Source organism: Oncorhynchus nerka, linkage group LG24 (genome assembly GCF_034236695.1).
Source record: "Oncorhynchus nerka isolate Pitt River linkage group LG24, Oner_Uvic_2.0, whole genome shotgun sequence".
Classification (NCBI taxonomy): domain Eukaryota; kingdom Metazoa; phylum Chordata; class Actinopteri; order Salmoniformes; family Salmonidae; genus Oncorhynchus; species Oncorhynchus nerka.
This window is the reverse complement of record NC_088419.1, coordinates 58295142-58314670: the sequence shown is the minus strand read 5'-3', so window position 1 is coordinate 58314670 and position 19529 is coordinate 58295142. Positions and strand designations below refer to the sequence as shown.

Here is a 19529-nt window from a genome sequence, read left to right as displayed (position 1 = left end):
CTGACCGATGTCTTGAGATGTTGCTTCAATAAATCCACATTTTCTTTCCTCATGACGCCATCTATTTTGTGAAGTGCAACAGTCTCCTGCAGCAAAGCATCCCCACAACATGATGCTGCCACCCCCGTGCTTCACGGTTGGGATGGTGTTCTTCGGCTTGCAAGCGCCTCCCTTTTTCCTCCAAACATAACAATGGTCATTATGGCCAAACAGTTCTATTTTTGTTTCATCAGACCAGAGGACATTTCTCCAAAAAATGCGATCTTTGTCCCCATGTGCAGTTGCAAACCGTAATCTGGGTTTTTTTATGGTGGTTTTGGAGCAGTGGCTTCTTCCTTGCTGAGCAGCCTTTCAGGTTATGTCGATTATAGGACTTGTTTTTACTGTGGATATAGATACTTTTGTACCCGTTTCCTCCAGTATCTTCACAAGGTGCTTTGCTGTTGTTCTGGGATTGATTTGCATTTTTTGCACTAAAGTACGTTCATCTCTAGGAGACAGAACACGTCTCCTTCCTGAGCGGTATGACGGCTGCGTGGTCCAATGGTGTTTATACTTGCATACTATTGTTTGTACAGATGAACATGGTACCTTCAGGCATTTGGAAATTGCTCCCAAGGATGAACCAGACTCGTGGAGGTCTACAATGTTTTTTTTCCTGAAGTCCTGATTTCTTTTGATTTTCCCATAATGTCAAGCAAAGAGGCACTGAGTTTGAAGGTAGGCCTTGAAATACATCCACAGGTACACCTCCAATTGACTCAAATGATGTCAATTAGGATATCAGAAGATTCTAAAGCCATGACATAATTTTCTTGAATTTTCCAAGCTGTTTAAAGGCACAGTCAACTTAATGTATGTAAACTTCTGACCCACTGGAATTGTAATACAGTGAATTATAAGTGTAATAATCTGTCTGTAAACAATTGTTGGAAAAATGACTTGTGTCATGCACAAAGTAGATGTCCTAAGACGAGGGGGGGGGGTGCATATTTGTAAACAACAGCTGGTGCATGAAATCTGAGGAAGTCTAGATTTTGCTCGCCTGAAATAGATTGCTGGCCACGCTACTTGCCTAGAGTTTTCAGCTATACTTTTCGTGGCTGTTTATTTACCACCACAGACAGATGCTGGCACTAAGACCGCACTCAGTCCGCTGTATAAGGAAATAAGCAAACCGGAAACCACTCACCCAGAGGCGGCGATCCTAGTGGCCCGGAGACTTTAATGTGGGAAAACTTAAATCAGTTATACCAAATTTCTATCAACATGTTAAATGTGCAAGCAGAGGGAAAAAAATTCTAGATCACCTGTACTCCACACACAGAGACGTGTACAAAGCTCTCCCTCGCCCTCCATTTGGTAAATCCTACCACAACTCTATCCTCCTGATTCCGGCTTACAAGCAAAAATTAAAGCAGGAAGCACCAGTGACTCGGTCTATAAAAAAGTGGTCAGATGAAGCAGTAAGTGCATCGAGGACGTCGTCCCCACAGTGACTGTACGTACATACCCCAACCAGAAGCCATGGATTACAGGCAACATTCGCACTGAGCTAAAGGGCAGAGCTGTCGCTTTCAAGGTGTGGGACTCTAACCCGGGAGCTTACAAGAAATCCTGCTATGCCCTGCGACAAACCATCAAACAGGCAAAGCGTCAATATAGAGCTAAGATTGAATCGTATTACACCGGCTCCGACACTTGTCTTATGAGGCAGGGCTTGCAAACTATTACATACTACAAAGGGAAGCACAGCCGCAAGCTGTCTAGTGACATGAGCCTGCCAGACGAGCTAAGTCACTAATATGCTCGTTTCAAGGCAAGCAACACTGAGGCATGAGAGCATCAGCTGTTCCTGATGACTGTGTTCACGCTCTCCGTAGCCGACGTGAGTAAGACCTTTTAAACAGGTCAACATACACAAGGCTGCGGGGCCAGATGGATTACCAGGATGTGTGCTCCGGGCATGTGCTGACCAACTGGCAGGTGTCTTCACTGACATTTTAAACATGTCCCTGATTGAGTCTATAATACCAACATGTTTCAAGCAGACCACCATAGTCCCTGTGCCCAAGAACACAAAGTAGCACTCATGTCCGTAGCCATGAAGTGCTTTGAAAGGCTGGTAATGGCTCACATCAACACCATTATCCCAGAAACCCTAGACCCACTCCAATTTGCATACCGCCCAAACAGATCCACAGACGATCTCTATTGCACTCCACACTGTCCTTTCCCACCTGGACAAAAGGAACACCTACATGAGAATGCTATTCATTGACTACAGCTCAGCGTTCAACACCATAGTGCCCTCAAAGCTCATATCTAAGCTAAGGATCCTGGGACTAAACACCTCCCTCTGCAACTGGATCCTGGACTTCCTGACGGGCCGTCCCCAGGTGGTGCGGGTAGGTAGCAACACATCTGCCACGCTGATCCTCAACACTGGAGCCCCCCAGGGGTGCGTGCTCAGTCCCCTCCTGTACTCCCTGTTCACCCACGACTGCATGGCCAGGCACGACTCCAACACCATCATTAAGTTTGCAGACGACACAACAGCCTGATCAACGACGAGACAGCCTATAGGGAGGAGGTCAGAGACCTGGCCGGGATTCCAGAATAACAACCTATTCCTCAACGTAACCAAGACTAAAGAGATGATTGTGGACTACAGAAAAAGGAGGACCTCTTTCTCTCTCTCTCTGCCACCTTTTGTTCTTGTCACAAATCCACAGACACACACAGGGGAGGAAGTGGCTTCTCTCCAGCCTGATTTAGTAATTAGTCATCTCTGGGTAGACTAGATGGTAATGGGAGGTGATTGTCTGTGGATTTCGTTCTGTTCTGTCTCCATTTGTTTTTTCCTCATCCTCCCATTTCTCTTTCATAATAATCTGATGTAACCAGTAGCCAGATGCTTATCTAGTGCAGGAGAGGAGACCGCCAGGTCTGGTGGAGCCAAGGGAATGCTGCTGACATTGTGCACTGCACTACGACCTACTAAGGACCCACACCATGACACAAATGTCAATGTTTTGTGGAGTTATGAAAAAAAAAGTTGAAGTACTATGTAGGTAAGGGGTGAAAAGCAGAAAGTCCGGGTAGCCATTTGGTTAACTGTTCAGCAGTCTTATGGCTTTGGGGTAGAAGCCTTTTTGTACCAGACTTGGCGCTCCGGTACCACTTGCTGTGCAGTAGCAGAGAGAACAGACTGACTTTGACCATTTTTAGGGCTTCTTCTGACACTGCTTCCTATAGAGGTCCTGGATGGCAGGGAGTTCGGCCCCAGTGATGTACTGGGCCATACGCATTACCCTCTAGCACCTTGCTGTCGGATGCCGAGCAGTTGCCATACCAAGCGCTGATGCAGCCATTCAAGATGCTATTAATGGTGCAGTTGTATAACTTTTGAGGATTCGAGGGCCCATGACAAATCTTTTCAGCCTCCTGAGGGGGAAGAGGCATTGTTGTGCCCTCTTTACGACTGTGTTGGTGTGTTTGGGCCATGATTGGTCCTTCGTGATGTGAACACGGGGGAACTTGAAGCTCTTGATCGTTTCCATTATTGTCCTGTCGATGTAAATGGGGGTGTGTTTTGCCTTTTGTTTCCTGTAGTCCACAATAAGCTAATTTTGTCTTGCTGGTGTTGAGGGAGAGGTTGTTGTTCTGGCATCACACTGCCAGGTCTCTGACCTCCCTGTAGGCTGTCTCATCATCGTCAGTGATCAGTTCTACTCCCGTTGTGTTGTCAGCAAAGTTAATGATGGTGTTGGAGTCATGTGCGGCCACACAGTCGTGGGCAAACAGGGACTGCAGGAGGGGGCTAAGCACACGACCCTGAGGTTAGGTGATTGATTGGGTTTGAGGGTCAGCACTGCGAATGTGTTGTTGCCTAGCCTCAGCATCCTGTCAAATTCTATTATCCAATTGCAGAGGGAGTTTAATCCCAGGGTCCTTATTAGTGAGCTTGGAGGGCACTATGGTGTTGAACGCTGAGCTGTAGTCAATGAACAGCATTCACATGTAGGTGTTATTTTTGTCCAGGTGGGAATGGGCAGTGTGGCGTACGATAGAGATGGCGTCATCTGTGGATCTGTTGGGTAGGTATGCGAATTCGAGTGGGTCCAGGGTGTCTGGGATGATGGTGTTGATATGGGCCATGACCATCCTTTCAAAGCATTTCATGACTGTAGATGGGATTGCTACAGGTGATTAGTAATTTAGACAGTGTTCTTGGGCACGGGGACTATGGTGGTCTGCTTGAAACATGTAGGTATTACAGACCAGGTCAGGGTTAGGTTGAAAATGTCAAGACACTTGCCAGTTGGTCAGCGCATGCTCGGAATACCCATCCTGGTAATCTGTCTGACCCTGCGGCCTTGTGAATGTTAACTTGTTTAAAGGACTTATTCACATCGGCTATGGAGAGAGTGATCACACAGTCATCCGGAACAGCTGGTGCTCTCATGCATGGTTCAGTGTTGCTGGCCTTGAAGCATGTATAGAAGGCATTTCGTTAGTCTGGTAGGCTTGTGTCACTGGGAAGCTCGCGGCTCTGTTTCCCTTTGTAATCTGTGATAGTTTGCAAACCATACCACATCTGACGAGTTTAGTAATCACTGTTTTGATGTCTAGAAGCTCTTTTCGGTCATTTGAAACGATGGGAGATTTTTTATTTTTATTTTTTAAACCCATCAAATAAAGAAACGTCCCTTTTTCAGGACCCTGTCCTTTCAAAGATAATTCTTAAAATCCAAGTAACTTCACAGATATTTATTGTAAAGGGTTTAAACACTGCTTCCCATGCTTGAGAGAGGCTGGACTGAGGGCTTGTAAGCCTGTTGTAAGGCAGGTCCTCACCAGACATCACCGGCAACAACGTCGGTTATGGGCACAAACCCACTGCCGCTGGACCAGACAGGACTGGCAAAAAGTTCTCTTCACTGACGAGTTGCAGAATTGTCTCACCAGGGGTGATGGTCAGATTTGTGTTTATCATCGAAGGAATGAGCGTTACACCGAGGCCTGTACTCTGGAGTGGGATCGATTTGGAGGTGGAGGGTCCGTCATGGTCTGGGGCGGTGTGTCACAGCATCATCGGACTGAGCTTGTTGTCATTGCAGGCAATCTCAATGCTGTGCGTTACAGGGAAGACATCCTCCTCCCTCATGTGGTACCCTTCCCGCAGGCTCATCCTGACATGACCCTCCAGCATGACAATGCCACCAGCCATACTGCTCGTTCTGTGTGTGATTTCCTGCAAGACAGGAATGTCAGTGTTCTGCCATGGCCAGTGAAGAGCCTGGATCTCAGGTCTGGGACCTGTTGGATTGGAGGGTGAGGGCTTGGGCCATTTCACCCCCCCAGACATGTCTGTGAACTTGCAGGTGCCTTGGTGGAAGAGTGGGGTAACATATCACAGAAAGAACTGACGAATCTGGTGCAGTCCATGAGGAGGAGATGCACTGCAGTACTTAATGCAGCTGGTGGCCACACCAAATACTGACTGTTACTTTTGATTTTGAACCCCCCCCAGTCACATGTCTGTGTGACTTGTTCCGTTTATGCCTGTTGTTTGATCTTGTTATGTTCATACAAATATTTACACATGTTAAGTTTGCTGAAAATAAATGCAGTTGACGGTGAGAGGATTTTTTTTTTTTTGCTGAGTTATATATATATATATATATATATATATATATATATATATATATATATATATATCCTCTTACTGTCAACAGCATTTATTTTCAGCAAATTTAACATGTTATGTTCATACAAATATTTACACAAGAAAAAAAAGCTCAGTCCGATGACGCTGTAACACACCGCCCCACACCATGAAGGACCCTCCACCTCCAAATCGATGCCATCCCCTCTGTCACCGTTATTTGATTAGAACAGGGCTCTCCATCCCTGTTCCTGGAGAGCAATCCACCTGTATTTTTACTTTTGCTCCAACCCCTGTTTTAACTATCCCGATTCAGCTTGTCAACCAGGTAATTATTAGGTAAGGATGGGTAGATTAGGGTTTGATCGAAGACCTACAGGATGGTAGCTCTTCGGGGACAGGTTTGGAGAGCCCTGGATTAGATGATCATCCCAGATCTGTCCTCAGGAGGATATTGAATTGTCCCAGGTGTTATCTATATATTGTCGAGTGAGTGAGTCCATCCGTCTCTCCGGAAGAGCTGGTCAGTCTATCTGTAATTGTATCAGCCCAGTGAGTGTGGGCTGGCTGCTACTATGGACCAGTAAGTCACTTTGCCCCGGCTGAGATTAGTGATTGGACAAGGTCATCGCTGAGAGGAGTCTGGAAGAGGAGGGAGCAGATGAAGTTGAGTACCTCATGCTCTGAGAATGTCCATGGACTTGGTTGTTGGGTTCATTTCCACTGTCCTTAGTAGAACTCTTTTTCTCTCTTTCTGTGATGTGCACATATTTATATGGATTATTGATATATTTCCCTTTTGCATTGAGGACATTGGTTTAGCATTGGTCATTTCTCACATTCTAACAGTTTGTCATAGTAATATAGTATAGCAGTAGCTAATGCCTGAAGGTAGACTTATATTTGCTGTCTTGTACAAATGTTGTAACATAAGGTGCTAGAAGCGCTCAATAAGTCCTCGCCTACCTCTGCTAATTACTGCATGCTGTTGGTGTCGTGGGTCCGGTTAGAGACACGGTATAGTCATTCTTGGCCCACTGTTAAAGCCCTAGGCACCGGCTGTGATGTAGGATACATTACACACTATGTATTTCAAGGCTATAGCAACTATGCGTTTCACTCAAAGCGACAGGGATCCAGTATCGAATTAATACAAAAAGCCCATCAGGCATATTATATCAAAAGATAAGATGGAAACGGGGAAGATTAGATTGTATGGCTTCTAGGAATCTAATCTGAAATCGGATTGTTCCTGTGTTCTGATTTGTTAACTGATAGCAGCACATTTGATAGATGCCGTGATAAGACCACACAGCTATTTGCCTGTTTTTAATGACTCATTCTAGTATGGGTTAGTTTTGGGTTAATGTTTTACTTTTTCCTATTGACTGCAGTGATTCGCCTACCTGAGTCATAATATAGAAGATTGGACAAATCGCCTCCTCTCTTATAACCACTGTGAAGTTCAAAACACTAAATCAGCCATTCCTAGCCATTCTGTCTTAGAGATAAGAAGGGATGGAAATTGTTTTCATTAGCTTTTTTAAAAATTATATTGGTTTTCAAGGAGATTACATTATTTATCTTTCCACAATAGACATTTATGGGCTTGTTTGAACTGTGGTAATGTTTCCAATCGGTCCATAACCAATTACATGAGGACAGCATGCAGAGAGAGTATCCATCATTCTTTTCATTTTTTTCCTTTCAATTCACTATTTCCTGGCAGTCTTTTATGAAGTGATTTGTCTGCCTTGGCTTCTTGTGCATTGTGTGTTGCCAATTAAAGTTAAGTCAATTTAAACCGGAATCTTGTTTATGTTCAGAGTACATTTTATTCCCTACTCTCCTCTTTAAAGGGAAGCACAAAAATATTTATTTGTATTTTTTGATTTGATTCACCATTGCTTCCTCTTGGGTGTCCTGTGGAGGATATTTTGCGAAATTATACCCACTACCCTTAAGAGTCCGACCGATATATCGGTTCACCGATATAATCTGCCAATATTGGCCTTTTACTTCCCATAACGGTATCGGACGATAAATCCACCGATAACCAATATTTAATAAATAGGATGAAAAAAGGGAATCTTATGCTTATCTGAACACTTGCAGTCATTCTCATGTTATTAATTTCACAATGTAAGAAATCAACATTTGAAGCATATTTATTGGACAATTGCTGGTTTTGGATGGCAATTTATAAGAATTCCGTGTGGAAAACATACACTTTTTAATTTCTCTGACATAAAATAGAATATCAGCAGATATGTCAGTATCGGTAAGTTTGTCCCCCCCAAAATGGGTATCAGATTTAAAACATTTTTTTAAAATTATTTCCCCTCACTCATCGGAGTCTGTTTGCTCTCTGACATGCTGGAGCTGTTTAAATTTGGAAAATAGGGCTTTAAAATAACCGGAATCACAGCGGGCAATGCCTGTTGGGAGGCTGATTTGCGAGAAAGGTGAACAACCGTGTGAGTGTGTAGGGGAACAACGGTGTGATAGAAATGTTCATTAGAATTTGTATCTGTCATATAGTAGTAGTCAGTTTTTTTTTTCTTGCCCCCAGTCTGAGCCTCCTATACTGCACACCACTCACTTCTGTATTCTCTCTCTCTCTCTTTCTCTCTCTATTCCTCTTACCGTTGAAGCATTCTTAAGCAATTTAAGAACTCCTAAAGGATTTGTATGTGTGTAGGGATGCGTAGTACATGGTTGCTACTCATTTAGTGCATAGAAACCACCCCAGCAGCACCCACTCATACTGTGCAACAATGCAACCCATTATAGAGGGAGCACAGCTTGACTGCATTAGAGAGGTGAGGTGTTTTAGAGAAAGAGAGGGAGGTGTATGTATGGCCTGGGGTGTATTTGACGTCAAACGTCCTAGTTTGTGACCCCGGCGTCAGCCTTGTGCTCATTTTGTGCATACTCACACACACCACCACGTATTTCAATTATTTCCGGAAACATAAACACCCCCCTCTCTCCGCTCGCCGGCTCCATGAGCAGCAGTTCAAAATCGCCGATTAGAGAGTAGCGAGTGTTTAAGTTGCCATGGCAACTAGGTGAGTCATCCTACTGCAGTTCGTTAAGTCACTTGCACTTTATATCCCCCCCTTCCTCCGCCTCTCTCTCTCCTCCCTCTCTTTATGCTCTGACACTATGATTCTACCTGTTCTTTTGTCACCTTTGCTGTTGTCAGAAAGGGGGTGACAGGCACAGGTCTTCACAGGTTAGCCATTGTTGGAGTAAAGGGGAGGAGAGGTGCTGTGAGGGGGAGGTTAATGAGAGCGAGCCTGGTGTCGCTGTGCTGCCTTTGATTACATATTTATGGCCCAGGCTAATCAGTAAGCCCAGTGTCGACAGCTTCACAGGGGGTTTAGCGGGAGAGCGAGGGCCCAGTCAGACTTCATTTAGCTGGTGTTCAATTACTGAGAGTACCGGAAGCACTTTGATTTCTGATTGAACAAGTCTAATAATGTGCAGATGTCAATTGTGGTTAATTATGGTGATGATTGTCGTTATGACCGGGGTTTTAGTCATCTTTTGCCTGGTGAACTTGTGTGCATAAATCAGGGTGACTTCATCACCCCATTCATGAAAGGTCATGATTAATGATTATTAATGTCATGTAGTTTGCTTTGAGAAAATTTAGTTTCCTTTTTCAACTTGTGTGTTTTACTAACCTGTTGCACACTTTATCTTGGTTCCTGGAGCAACATATCACTGAGATTTGTCATGTTCTGCTCTCTATAATGAAGCGAAACCAGTTCAGACAAGAAACACGAGTATTTGCATCATCTAAGATGGCAGCAAACATTTCTTACCTTATGACAGTCTATTTAAGTTGACAAGTTCTGTACACACATCCGAACTAGGCAATCTGGGAAGAAGGGCCTTGGTCAGGGAGGTGACCAAGAACCGAATGGTCACTCTGACAGAGCTCTAGAGTTCCTCTAAGGAGATGGGAGAATCTTCCAGAAGGACAACCATCTCTGCAGCACTCCACCAATCAGGCCTTTATGGTAGAGTGGCCAGACGTAAGCCACACTAGAGTAAAAAGAACATGACAGCCCGCTTGGAGTTTGCCAAAAGGCACGTCAAGGACACAGACCATGAGAAACAAGATTCTCTGGTCTGTTGAAATCTAGATTGAACTATTTGGCCTGAATGCCAAGCGTCACATCTGGAGGAAACCTACGTTAAAGCATGGTGGTGGCAGCATCATGCTGTGTTATTTTTTTTTTCAGCAGTAGGGACTGGTATACCAGTCAGGATCGAGAGAAAGATGAACGGAGCAAAGTACAGAGATCCTTGATGAAAACCTGCTCCAAAGCGCTCAGGACCTCCAACTGGGGTGAAGGTTCACCTTCCAACAGGACAACGACCCTAAGCACACAGCCCAGACAATGCAGGAGTGACTTTGGGACAAGTCTCTGAATGTCCTTGAGTGGCCCAGCCAGAGCCTGGACATGAACTCGATCTAATATCTCTGGAGAGACCTGAAAATAGCTGTGCAGCAACGTTCTCCAACCAACTTGACAGTGCTCGAAGAGGATCTGCAGACAAGATTGGGAGGAACTCTCCAAATACAGGTGTGCTAAGCTTGTAGCGTCATACCCAAGAGACTCTAGGCTGTAGTCGCTGCCAAAGTTGCATCAACAAAGTACTGAGTAAAGGGTCTGAATACTTATGTACATGTGATCTTTCTATCTATACATACAGTTGAGGTTGGAGTCAATTTAAACTCATTTTTCAACCATTCCACCAATTTCTTAACAAACTATAGTTTTGGCAGTTTGTTTAGGACACTTACTTTGCATGACACAAGTCATTCTTCCAAAAATGTGTTTAGACAGATTATTTCACTTATAATTCACCGAAAAAAAATCGTGTTTGGTTCATCCTTGGGAGCAATTTCCAAGCGCCTGAAGGTACCACGTTCATCTGTACAAACAATAGTACGCAAGTATAAACACCATGGGACCATGCAGCCGTCATACCGCTCACGAAGGAGACGCGTTCTGCCTCCTAGAGATGAACGTACATTGGTGCGAAATGTGCCAATCCCAGAACAACAGCAAAGGACCTTGTGAAGATGCTGGAGGAAACGGGTACAAAAGTATCTATATCCACAGTAAAACAAGTTCTATATTGACAACCTGAAAGGCTGCTCAGCAAGGAAGAAGCCACTGCGCCAAAACCGCCATAAAAAAGCCAGACTATTGTTTGCAACTGCACATGGGGACAAAGATTGCGCTTTTTGTAGAAATGTCCTCTGGTCTGTTTGGCCATAAGGACCATTGTTATGTTGGGAGGAAAATGGGTGAGGATTGTAAGCTGAAGAACACTATCCCAACTGTGAAGCATGGGTGTGGCAGCACCATGTTGTGGGGGTGCTTTTCTGCAGAAGGGACTGGTGAACTTTACAAAATGGATGGCATCATGAGGAGGGAAATTATGTGGATATATTTTAGACACGTCTCTACATCAACTGCATGAATCAGGCCTTCATGGTCAAATTTCTGCAAAGAGGCCGCTACAAAAAGATACCAATCAGAAGAAGAGGCTTGCGCCAAGAAACACAAGTCTTTTTTTTTTTTTGGCTGAGTCCGAATTTGCGATTTTTGGTTCCAACCGCTGTCTTTGAGACGCAGAGTAGGTGAACGTATGTTCTCTGCATGTGTGGTTCCCACCGTGAAGCATGGAGGAGGTGTGGAGGCGCTTTGCTGGTGACACTCGGTCTGTGATTTTATTTAGAATTCAAGGCACACTTAACCAGCATGTCTACCACAGCATTCTGCAGCGATACGCATCCCTTCTGGTTTGCTCTTAGTGGGACTATCATTTGTTTTTCAATACAAAACCTAGGAGGCTCATGGTTCTCACCCACTTCCATAGACTTACACAATAATTATGACAACTTCTGGAGAAATTACACCCACCTATCAGAGCACTTGCAGCATGAACTGAAATGTTGTCCACCCAATCAAAGGATCAGATAATTAATCTAATACTGAAAGCATAAGCTACAGGTAGCTAGCACTGCAGTGTATAAAATGTGGTGAGTATTTGACTCAGAGGGAAAGACCATAGTTGAACAAATTGAATTCCTTACAAAAATGAGGAAGAAGCAAGAGGGAAATAGAGATTTCATTTCTTTTTCAGTTTCACTTAACGTTACTTAGCTAGCAAATGCAGCTAGGTAGTTTAGCCTACTGAAGGAATCCCTCTGTTTGAGCAGGGTGTATGTTAGCTCACTGGGTTTGACCTTCCAACACAATGTAAGCTTTTGTTATTACAAATATATTGCCACGAGGCCCGCTGGTGTAACTGCTTACTGACTGTACACTAACGTTGATGTAGGCTGTGTAGCGGTTCTGTTTGGAAAGGTGTTTTTTTTTTTTTTTTTTGCCTGGTCACATACAGCTGACGTGTTGTCCACACATGAAGAGAAAAGGTGAGAGGAGAAGAGTGCAGAGTGAATACAACGTGGCTGCTATGATCAGGGGTGTATTCATCCACCGATTCTGTTGAAAAATGTTTCTTAAACGGAAGTAAACAAAACGGGATGAAAATGCCTGAATTTGTCCAATCGAAATGAATTTGCAAGCTAGATGCAGGCAAGATTGTGCAAGGCAGTATATAATGTGTAACTGTCTGTCACTGTGTGACCTCCATATTTCTCTATCGACCTGGTGTGCGTGTTCCTACGTTGTAAACTTTCATTCATAGGCTCGGTTGTGGCAACCTCATGATGGGTATAGGGAGAATTTGAGTATCTTGTAGTAGCCTAAACCTATCCATGTTACATTGAACTGGGTGAATGGAATATGAATGACAGTCATCCAATATGCTGTAATAGAAATAAGGCCATGCTCATGAAAAAACATTTGTCCTCACTTATCTTTAAACGACACTGACCGCCACTGCGTAACATGTGGTAGGCTATGTATTGTATAACAGCGCAATCATTTTTAATTCTGTTTTTTCTTTCGGGCTTGGGCTCATATATAGGCATGTGCATAAGCCCTGATATTCGTATGGGTGTTCTACATGCAATGTCTTAATTGAAGGCCTGTTGAATGAATCATCACCGTAGAAAGCGCTGTCCATTTCATTGTGTTTGGCTTTGAAACAACATCTACAACAACCATGTTTTCCATTCAGATCCAACCTGTTGAACTTCTTTCTTCAAATTGATAATCACAGATGTAACAAAATGTAGCCTAGTGGTGAGTTAAAAAAAAAAAGAAGCATGATACTGTTTTGATAAGTGTTTGATGTGATTCTAGATTGCATTTGCATTAACGTCAGAGTGGTTAGAGGGACAATAGAGCCCTGAGTGTCAGGCCATTAGTAACCTGAAGTTCATTAGTGAATTTAATAGGCCTACTACCAACACATTCTTGAGTCACGTGGTTTTTGACTGCAGTCATGACTCCCGGTGTGGTGGCAATACTGTCACCGCAACAGCCCTAACTCAACTCCCGGACATAGAAGCACAGTCTTGGACTGAAAAACAGGACTGGTGAGAATACTGTTCGTGTCTGAAGGATTTGATTTCGCAAGCGGACCCAAATGTGCTCAGTCACTACTTAAGCTAAAGCCCACCTCACCTTAGTTTTGCAAGACTTTTGCAACTTTAGAAGAACTGCATCTTAAATAAAGCAGGCTGTTTTGGGTTTGTGTCCACAGAAATGGCATGAAACGCTTTAGCATTATTTAGTAAATGTATTCTCTTTAGGTGAGACATTTGGCATTTTCTGGGATATGTGCGAATGTGCTATTCTTGTCATGTAGTGTTTTATTTATATGCTACATTTGCTAATAAAATTATATTGGGAGCGACCCTGAACAGTCTCTTTTGTAAAAATGCAAACTGCTGAACAGAGTAAAAATATGCTTACATTTAATAAAGGTCTCCCAACAGTTTTTGCCAGTCTACAAGCTTTCTTCAAGGCTGCTCAGTGCTCACCTCCCCCATTTATCTCGGGTCACTCTGACCTGTTACTAACAGTGTGGAGGAGAAACGTCCTCCTAGATACTTATCTGACAATGATTTAAGGGCATTTTTTTATTTCCACCTAATGGTTTGGGGGGAGTAAGCTGATCCCAGATCTGTGCATAAAGCTGACTTCCACCAGGAGTCAAACCTGATGGCTGACAGCGTATGTTTCCCTGAGTCAGCTTAGACCACTGACTTGCAACCTCTAATTCTCGTCTCTGTGTTCTCTCCCCAGGTCGGGTGCATGAGGATGGGCTGGAGCAGAACGGGCACCAGGGGGGTTGTGTGGGGCCGGGGCTGGGGCTGGGGCTCAGGACCCTATGTGTGAACGGCACGGAGACAGACCAGGACCACTACCCAACCACCAGCAGGACCAGGTCTCGATCAGAACGCCTCTCCTCCTCCTCCTCCTCCAACCCCTCACGCAAAGGAGTGTCCACCTACAGCCGCATCCGCAAGCTGTCCAACTGCAAGCAGCAATGAGGGCAGCCCCTGGACCCCCAGCCCTGAACACATATACTGGACAGGTGAGTAGGAGGAGGCATTGGGGGAGTGTTTAACAGCTGTACAATATGGTGTAGTTTAGACATTGTGGCATCCCTGTGACCTTCAGATGATAATGCTACTAAATCCAAGTAAGCTAACATTTTTATCAATTTAACTGAGATGACATACTCCTTTGATCCCCTCCTGAAACATACAGCTAATTGTATACAAAAAAGCAAATGGAAGTAAGATTCTGGCTACACGTCTGCCTGGTGTAATTACGCATGTGTGCCTTGATTGCCTTCCAAGCTGCTCTCAAGGTTAAAAAAAACACAGGCCTGAGGAGTCTAATTATGGAGCCGAACAGTAGAGTGGCGTCTCCAGGGAGGGAGAGGAGAGGGGAGGAAGGCTCGGTTATTGGAGAGGCAGGATTGGGCTGGTTGATGCAGCGTATGGTGCTAGGGACGGGGTGGGGTTGGAAGAGCCCTGACTGACGCTGATGCTCTCCTCTGTATGGATGGAGAGCATGAGTGTGTGGGCGGACTGCGTGGGAGGGAGATACAGCATAATCTGCTTTCTAGGCTTCTCTCTTCCCATTCCCCCTCCTCTCTCTGTGTTCCCCCCGAGGCACCTGCTCATTCATGTGGGTTCCCCTCTTTCTCCCTCCGTCTCCCTCACTCTCTCTTTCTTTCTCTCCCGATGAGTCATTGCTGAGTACGGGCTCTGACTCTTTAACAAACTCCCCCTGCCTCACATTCCTCTTTCTGAAGGAAAAATGAAGGATCCCATCATGCACTCCTGCCTGGTTAACAGGTTCATACAAATGCATTGCAACCGTCACACCATTTCCTGAGCCAATAGGGGATTCTGATGCTAATTTGAATAATATCCCTTCCTAACAAACATGTGTCGTGCTATATGCAACACATTTAACATATTTGTTAAAATAATTATATAATACAGTACCCCTTGAAACACTACATCTACAGTGCTGTATGAAATTGAAGATGACATCATTTCCCACTCACTGCGAATGGCCACAGAGGCTTACAGCACCAACTGAGTGGAGAAGCAATACAGATGCAGAATACTATCCATACAATCTTGGTTCCATTGTTCTTTTAGACTGTAATACTATGTGAGTCCTCCATTATTTAGACTAATACTATATGAATCCTCCATTATTTAGACTGTAATACTATGTGAGTCCTCCATTATTTAGACTGTAATACTATGTGAGTCCTCCATTATTTAGACTGTAATACTATGTGAATCCTCCATTATTTAGACTAATACTATATGAATCCTCCATTATTTAGACTGTAATACTATGTGAGTCCTCCATTATTTAGACTGTAATACTATGTGAGTCCTCCATTATTTAGACTGTAATACTATGTGAGTCCTCCATTATTTAGACTAATACTATGTGAGTCCTCCATTATTTAGACTAATACTATGTGAGTCCTCCATTTAGACTAATACTATGTGAATCCTCCATTATTTAGACTAATACTATGTGAATCCTCCATTATTTAGACTAATACTATGTGAGTCCTCCATTTAGACTGTAATACTATGTGATTCCTCCATTATTTAGACTAATACTATGTGAATCCTCCATTATTTAGACTAATACTATGTGAATCCTCCATTATTTAGACTAATACTATATGAATCCTCCATTATTTAGACTAATACTATGTGAGTCCTCCATTTAGACTGTAATACTATGTGAATCCTCCATTATTTAGACTGTAATACTATGTGAATCCTCCATTATTTAGACTAATACTATATGAATCCTCCATTATTTAGACTGTAATACTATGTGAGTCCTCCATTATTTAGACTGTAATACTATGTGAGTCCTCCATTATTTAGACTAATACTATGTGAGTCCTCCATTATTTAGACTAATACTATGTGAATCCTCCATTATTTAGACTGTAATACTATGTGAATCCTCCATTATTTAGACTGTAATACTATGTGAATCCTCCATTATTTAGACTAATACTATGTGAATCCTCCATTATTTAGACTGTAATACTATGTGAGTCCTCTATTTAGACTGTAATACTATGCGAGTCCTCCATTTAGACTAATACTATGTGAGTCCTCCATTATTTAGACTGTAATACTATGTGAGTCCTCCATTTAGACTGTAATACTATGTGAATCATCCATTATTTAGACTGTAATACTATGTGAATCCTCCATTATTTAGACTGTAATACTATGTGAATCCTCCATTATTTAGACTGTAATACTATGTGAGTCCTCCATTATTTAGACTGTAATACTATGTGAGTCCTCCATTATTTACTATGACTGACTAATACTATGTGAATCCTCCATTATTTAGACTGTAATACTATGTGAGTCCTCCATTATTTAGACTAATACTATGTGAGCCCTCCATTATTTAGACTAATACTATGTGAGTCCTCCATTATTTAGACTGTAATACTATGTGAGTCCTCCATTATTTAGACTGTAATACTATGTGAGTCCTCCATTATTTAGACTGTAATACTATGTGAGTCCTCCATTATTTAGACTGTAATACTATGTGAGTCCTCCATTATTTAGACTGTAATACTATGTGAGTCCTCCATTATTTAGACTGTAATACTATGTGAATCCTCCATTATTTAGACTGTAATACTATGTGAATCCTCCATTATTTAGACTGTAATACTATGTGAGTCCTCCATTATTTAGACTGTAATACTATGTGAGTCCTCCATTATTTAGACTGTAATACTATGTGAGTCCTCCATTTAGACTGTAATACTATGTGAGTCCTCCATTTAGACTGTAATACTATGTGAGTCCTCCATTATTTAGACTGTAATACTATGTGAATCCTCCATTATTTAGACTGTAATACTATGTGAATCCTCCATTTAGACTGTAATACTATGTGAATCCTCCATTATTTAGACTGTAATACTATGTGAATCCTCCATTATTTAGACTGTAATACTATGTGAATCCTCCATTTAGACTGTAATACTATGTGAATCCTCCATTATTTAGACTGTAATACTATGTGAATCCTCCATTATTTAGACTGTAATACTATGTGAATCCTCCATTTAGACTGTAATACTATGTGAATCCTCCATTATTTAGACTGTAATACTATGTGAATCCTCCATTATTTAGACTGTAATACTATGTGAGTCCTCCATTATTTAGACTGTAATACTATGTGAATCCTCCATTATTTAGACTAATACTATGTGAATCCTCCATTATTTAGACTAATACTATGTGAATCCTCCATTATTTAGACTGTAATACTATGTGAATCCTCCATTATTTAGACTGTAATACTATGTGAATCCTCCATTATTTAGACTGTAATACTATATGAATCCTCCATTATTTAGACTGTAATACTATATGAATCCTCCATTATTTAGACTAATACTATGTGAATCCTCCATTATTTAGACTGTAATACTATGTGAGTCCTCCATTTAGACTGTAATACTATGTGAGTCCTCCATTTAGACTGTAATACTATGTGAATCCTCCATTTTTAGACTAATACTATGTGAGTCCTCCATTTTTAGACTGTAATACTATGTGAGTCCTCCATTATTTAGACTGTAATACTATGTGAATCCTCCATTATTTAGACTGTAATACTATGTGAGTCCTCCATTTAGACTGTAATACTATGTGAGTCCTCCATTTAGACTGTAATACTATGTGAATCCTCCATTATTTAGACTAATACTATTTGAGTCCTCCATTTAGACTGTAATACTATGTGAGTCCTCCATTTAGACTGTAATACTATGTGAGTCCTCCATTTAGACTGTAATACTATGAGTCCTCCATTATTTAGACTGTAATACTATGTGAATCCTCCATTATTTAGACTGTAATACTATGTGAGTCCTCCATTATTTAGACTGTAATACTATGTGAGTCCTCCATTATTTAGACTGTAATACTATGTGAATCCTCCATTATTTAGACTGTAATACTATGTGAATCCTCCATTATTTAGACTGTAATACTATGTGAGTCCTCCATTATTTAGACTGTAATACTATGACTGAGTCCTCCATTATTTAGACTGTAATACTATGTGAGTCCTCCATTATTTACTATGTGACCTCCATTATTTAGTAATACTATGTGAATCCTCCATTATTTAGACTGTAATACTATGTGAGTCCTCCATTATTTAGACTGTAATACTATGTGAATCCTCCATTATTTAGACTGTAATACTATGTGAATCCTCCATTATTTAGACTAATACTATGTGAATCCTCCATTATTTAGACTGTAATACTATGTGAGTCCTCTATTTAGACTGTAATACTATGCGAGTCCTCCATTTAGACTAATACTATGTGAGTCCTCCATTATTTAGACTGTAATACTATGTGAGTCCTCCATTTAGACTGTAATACTATGTGAATCATCCATTATTTAGACTGTAATACTATGTGAATCCTCCATTATTTAGACTGTAATACTATGTGAATCCTCCATTATTTAGACTGTAATACTATGTGAGTCCTCCATTATTTAGACTGTAATACTATGTGAGTCCTCCATTTAGACTGTAATACTATGTGAGTCCTCCATTTAGACTGTAATACTATGTGAGTCCTCCATTATTTAGACTGTAATACTATGTGAGTCCTCCATTATTTAGACTGTAATACTATGTGAGTCCTCCATTATTTAGACTAATACTATGTGAGTCCTCCATTATTTAGACTAATACTATGTGAGTCCTCCATTATTTAGACTGTAATACTATGTGAGTCCTCCATTATTTAGACTGTAATACTATGTGAGTCCTCCATTATTTAGACTGTAATACTATGTGAGTCCTCCATTATTTAGACTGTAATACTATGTGAATCCTCCATTATTTAGACTGTAATACTATGTGAATCCTCCATTATTTAGACTGTAATACTATGTGAATCCTCCATTATTTAGACTGTAATACTATGTGAGTCCTCCATTATTTAGACTGTAATACTATGTGAGTCCTCCATTTAGACTGTAATACTATGTGAGTCCTCCATTTAGACTGTAATACTATGTGAGTCCTCCATTTAGACTGTAATACTATGTGAATCCTCCATTATTTAGACTGTAATACTATGTGAATCCTCCATTATTTAGACTGTAATACTATGTGAATCCTCCATTATTTAGACTGTAATACTATGTGAATCCTCCATTATTTAGACTGTAATACTATGTGAGTCCTCCATTATTTAGACTGTAATACTATGTGAGTCCTCCATTATTTAGACTAATACTATGTGAGTCCTCCATTATTTAGACTAATACTATGTGAGTCCTCCA

The 19529-nt window shown here is 41.7% G+C and overlaps 1 protein-coding gene across 1 annotated transcript in view; it reads left to right on the top strand.

Annotated features, from left to right (window-relative positions):
• LOC115108285 (serine/threonine-protein kinase STK11-like) overlaps positions 1–19529 on the top strand; it is a 40666-nt gene that overhangs the window by 16025 nt on the left and 5112 nt on the right. The window contains exon 10 of the mRNA XM_029632436.2: positions 13921–14212. Within this exon, the coding sequence (XP_029488296.1) occupies positions 13921–14168 (248 nt within the window). The 3' untranslated portion in view covers positions 14169–14212. The remainder of the gene's footprint in view (positions 1–13920; positions 14213–19529) is intronic.